At 27.2% G+C, this 3,774-nt stretch overlaps 1 protein-coding gene across 1 annotated transcript; it reads left to right on the top strand.

Annotated features, from left to right (window-relative positions):
• The first annotated feature begins 1,385 nt into the window (after positions 1 to 1,385).
• LOC107481681 (uncharacterized) lies at positions 1,386 to 2,212 on the top strand. The gene is made up of 2 exons (XM_016101975.1): positions 1,386 to 1,618; positions 1,807 to 2,212. Exons 1-2 carry the CDS (start codon positions 1,386 to 1,388, stop codon positions 2,210 to 2,212), a joined length of 639 nt encoding a protein of 212 aa, XP_015957461.1.
• Positions 2,213 to 3,774: the final 1,562 nt, after the last annotated feature.

Below are 3,774 nucleotides of genomic sequence, written 5' to 3'. Positions count from 1 at the left end.
GCTACCTGTGCAAAGACTCACATTTCATTTACCTAATCAGCAGCATGTTGTGTTCGATGATCATGATACTATTGGCTCTGTTTTAATAAGAAATAGAGATTTGATGACAATGTTTACTGCTTGGATGATGGCTAATCGAACATATATTGAAGGGCGAACACTAACATATGTTGAGTTCCCAAGTAAATTCGTTTATGATTTACAATCTCGACAGTGAAAACCAAGAAGAAGGGGATTTTCTATAGGAATATTGAGTTTTGTTCATCCTTCAACTGGTGAGCTGTTCTATATGTGTATACTTCTCAATGTGTAAAGAGGATGCACCGGTTTTCGAAGTATAAGGACTGTCAATTCTGTTTTAATTTATATGATACATTCCTAGAGGCATGTTCTGCCATGGATTTTTTAATAGATGATAATGAGTTTCTCTTGGCCATTAAAAAAGTGGCTGAGTTATCTTCTGGCGCCCAATTGAGAAAACTTTTTGTTTCATTGTTAATATCTGGTTCTGTCTCTAGGCTCATTTTAGTTTGGAATCAAACTTGGAAATATTTATCTGATGATATCATTTATTACAGGCGAAGTGAGCTTCATTTTCCAGGTATTTACTTAATATTTAGTTTATCTTTTTTATGTATAGGATTAAGAAAAACTCTTAACAATAAATAAATAGAAAATGATATGCACAAAGTTTGGAATACATACATAGCATGATAGGAAAAATTTTCAAACAATATAAGTTTTTTATATCTTGATGAATTTACTAACTGAAAAAATAATATATTGCAGGAATAACAATGACTGACGAAGAGTTACAAACATTTTGTCTAATAGAGATAGAGAAATTGCTACAGGCCAATGAAAAATCATTAAGAGATTTTGCTGGTATGCCACTTCCTAATGTTAATTTGGTTTCACAATTTAGTAATTCTATGGTGTTGCGTGAATTAGAATATGACATTTATGTGATGCTTGAAGAACACGATTCAAATTTTCCAAAGCTGAATAAAGAACAGAAGTCAATCTATGATAGGATTATACATTGTGTTACTAACAAGGAACACAGGTTGTTTTTCATTTATGGGTTTGGTGGGACTGGAAAATTTTTTTTGTATAGACTCTTATCTGCTAAATTGCGTTCTTAAAGAAGAATTGTTATTAATGTTGCTTCAAGTGAAATTGCTTCATTATTGTTACCTAGTGGTAAGACAGCTTATTCTATGTTTGGTATTCCAATTGAATTGAATGTAGATACTATTTGTAGAATTCCGAAAGATAATCCTAAGGCGAATTTAATTCGACTTGCTGAGCTGATTATTTAGAATGAAGCTCCAATGACTAACAAGTTGGCATTTGAAACTTTAGACAGAAGTTTTCGAGACATAATGACGTCGATTTTAGTGTCTTACAAAAATCTACCTTTTGGAGGAAAAATCATTGTTCTTGGAGGTGATTTTCGACAGATTTTGCCTGTTATTCCTAAAGCTTCTGGGGCTAAGATTGTTATGGCATCAATCAATTCTTCAATTCTTTGGAAGCACTTTGAAGTGTTGACATTGACAAAAAATATGCGGTTAGAAAGTGTTACAAATCAATCAAATCTGGAAGAATTGAAAAGGTTTTCCGATTGGATTCTTCAGATTGGAGAAGGGCATATTGAGACAATAATTAACGAAAAAGCTTTTAGTTCAAATTCCAAATAAGTTTCTGATTTTTTCTTCTGATAATCCAATTGATGATATTATAAATGCAATTTATCCTGACATAGTTAGAAACCTTGATGATACTGGTTTTTTTTTAAGACAGAGCCATATTAGCTCCAACAGTAGAGATTGTTGAAAAAATGAATGATCACATTGTTCAATTGCTACCTGGGACAGAAAAAGAGTATCTAAGTGCTGATTCTATATGTGGTAGTGATGCTTATTGTAACGTTGATGTTGATTGGATAAATACTGAGTTTTTGAATCAAATAAAATGTTCAGGGTTACCGAATCACTCATTGAAATTGAAGAAAAGTGTGCCTATTATTTTGTTGAGAAATATTGATCCAGCTAGTGGCTTATGCAATGGTACTCGCCTTATTGTTAGAGATATAGGAACAAATATGATTGGAGCTGAGATTGTCTCAGGGAGTCACATTGGAGATAAAGTTTTCATTACTCGGATGAATTTAATTTCGAGTGACGCTGGGATACCTTTCAAATTTTAATGGAGACAATTTCCTATAAACTTGTATTTTACAATGACTATCAATAAGAGCTCAGGTCAAACTCTATCCAGTGTTGCACTGTTCTTGCGTCGACCGGTATTTTTTCATGGTTAACTCTATGTCGCTATTTCTCGAGTGAAGAATAAAGATAGTTTAAGAATTTTAGTATCTGGCGAGAAAAATGATTATTCTACTTTAACTCAGAATGTCGTATTTAAAGAAATATTTAATAAGATTTAATAATTTATTTTGTTTTGTTTTTATATTAATGTTATTTTATGTGGTAGTTATTTTTTGTAATGATACTGCTTTATTGTATTAAATATAAAAATAAATTAGAATGTTAACCTATTTTATATGATTCAGTTTATTCAAATACGTTTTAACAAATTATTTTTCTATTTACTAAATTGTATTTTTATGAAAATATCTTTAAAAAGTTTTTTAATTGGTAAAATTGTTTTTTAATATACTCTTCAATAATTTTTATTTATTAAATTTTCATTTTACCAAAATTTCTTTAATAAAAATTATGTTTTATTATTAATTTCCTAATATCAATGCACATTTTTTTAACATTAAATAATTTTTTTTATCAATATTATATGTATAACAATTAATACTAATAATTAATAAATTAATAAATAATTAACAAAACAAATCCCTTCAAATCAATAACCCACTAATCCTGAAATCCTAAACCTACTCTCACTTCCACATTAGAGAAAAGAGAGCAACCACTCTCCACCAATTGTTATTACCGTTTTAATTTTGATTCTCTATTCGTTTTATTTTTTATTTATATTTTTGTGGTAAATTGCTCAAAAAAATTGAAAAATATTTTAGAATGTTATAGTATAATTTATTTACAATAAAAAAAGATAATTGTAAAAAATAGCAAATTAATAAATTACATGCTCACATATAATCTTTTCACACTTTTTAAATTTAACCAAATTAAAAAAGTTAAATGATTTTTGAATTTATAAAAAAATTCATGGAATGTATATTACTAAATTTACACTTTACTGTTCTTATCTTTTTCTTTTAATTTTTTTATCTTTTTTTTCTTTTTCTTCTTTTATATTTTAATTTTTTATTTTTTTATTTTGTCTCTATTTTATTTAACTGAAATATCAAATTATTTATTTTTCATATCATGTATATCATGTATAAGACCGTGCAATTGCACGGATCTTCACACTAGTTTATAAAATAAATGATGAGAGATTATATTTTATTCTCTAAAATAAAATTTAAAATTTTTAAAATTCAAAATTTTTAAAATTCAAATTTTAGTAAATAAATAAAAGGAGATGGAGTTAAAAAGATGTAGAGAAGGATGTGTACGGATTCTACTAAGGCTTAGTTTGATAAAACTTTTACTTTTCAAAAGTAGCTTATAAAAGTTAATTTTTAAAAGATGATTTTTTAAAAGTTGTAGTATTTATGTTTGATAAATCAAATAAAAAATAGCTTTTAATAAACATAAACAACATCAATTGTGTTTGGTAAAATAGTTTTTAAAATTTAAAAATACTATAATAAACATAAATGCAAGC

This window comes from Arachis duranensis, chromosome 1, assembly GCF_000817695.3.
Source record: "Arachis duranensis cultivar V14167 chromosome 1, aradu.V14167.gnm2.J7QH, whole genome shotgun sequence".
Taxonomy (NCBI): Eukaryota; Viridiplantae; Streptophyta; class Magnoliopsida; order Fabales; family Fabaceae; genus Arachis; species Arachis duranensis.
The sequence above is the reverse complement of the archived record's forward strand: the minus strand, read 5'-3'. Positions and strand labels throughout refer to the sequence as shown.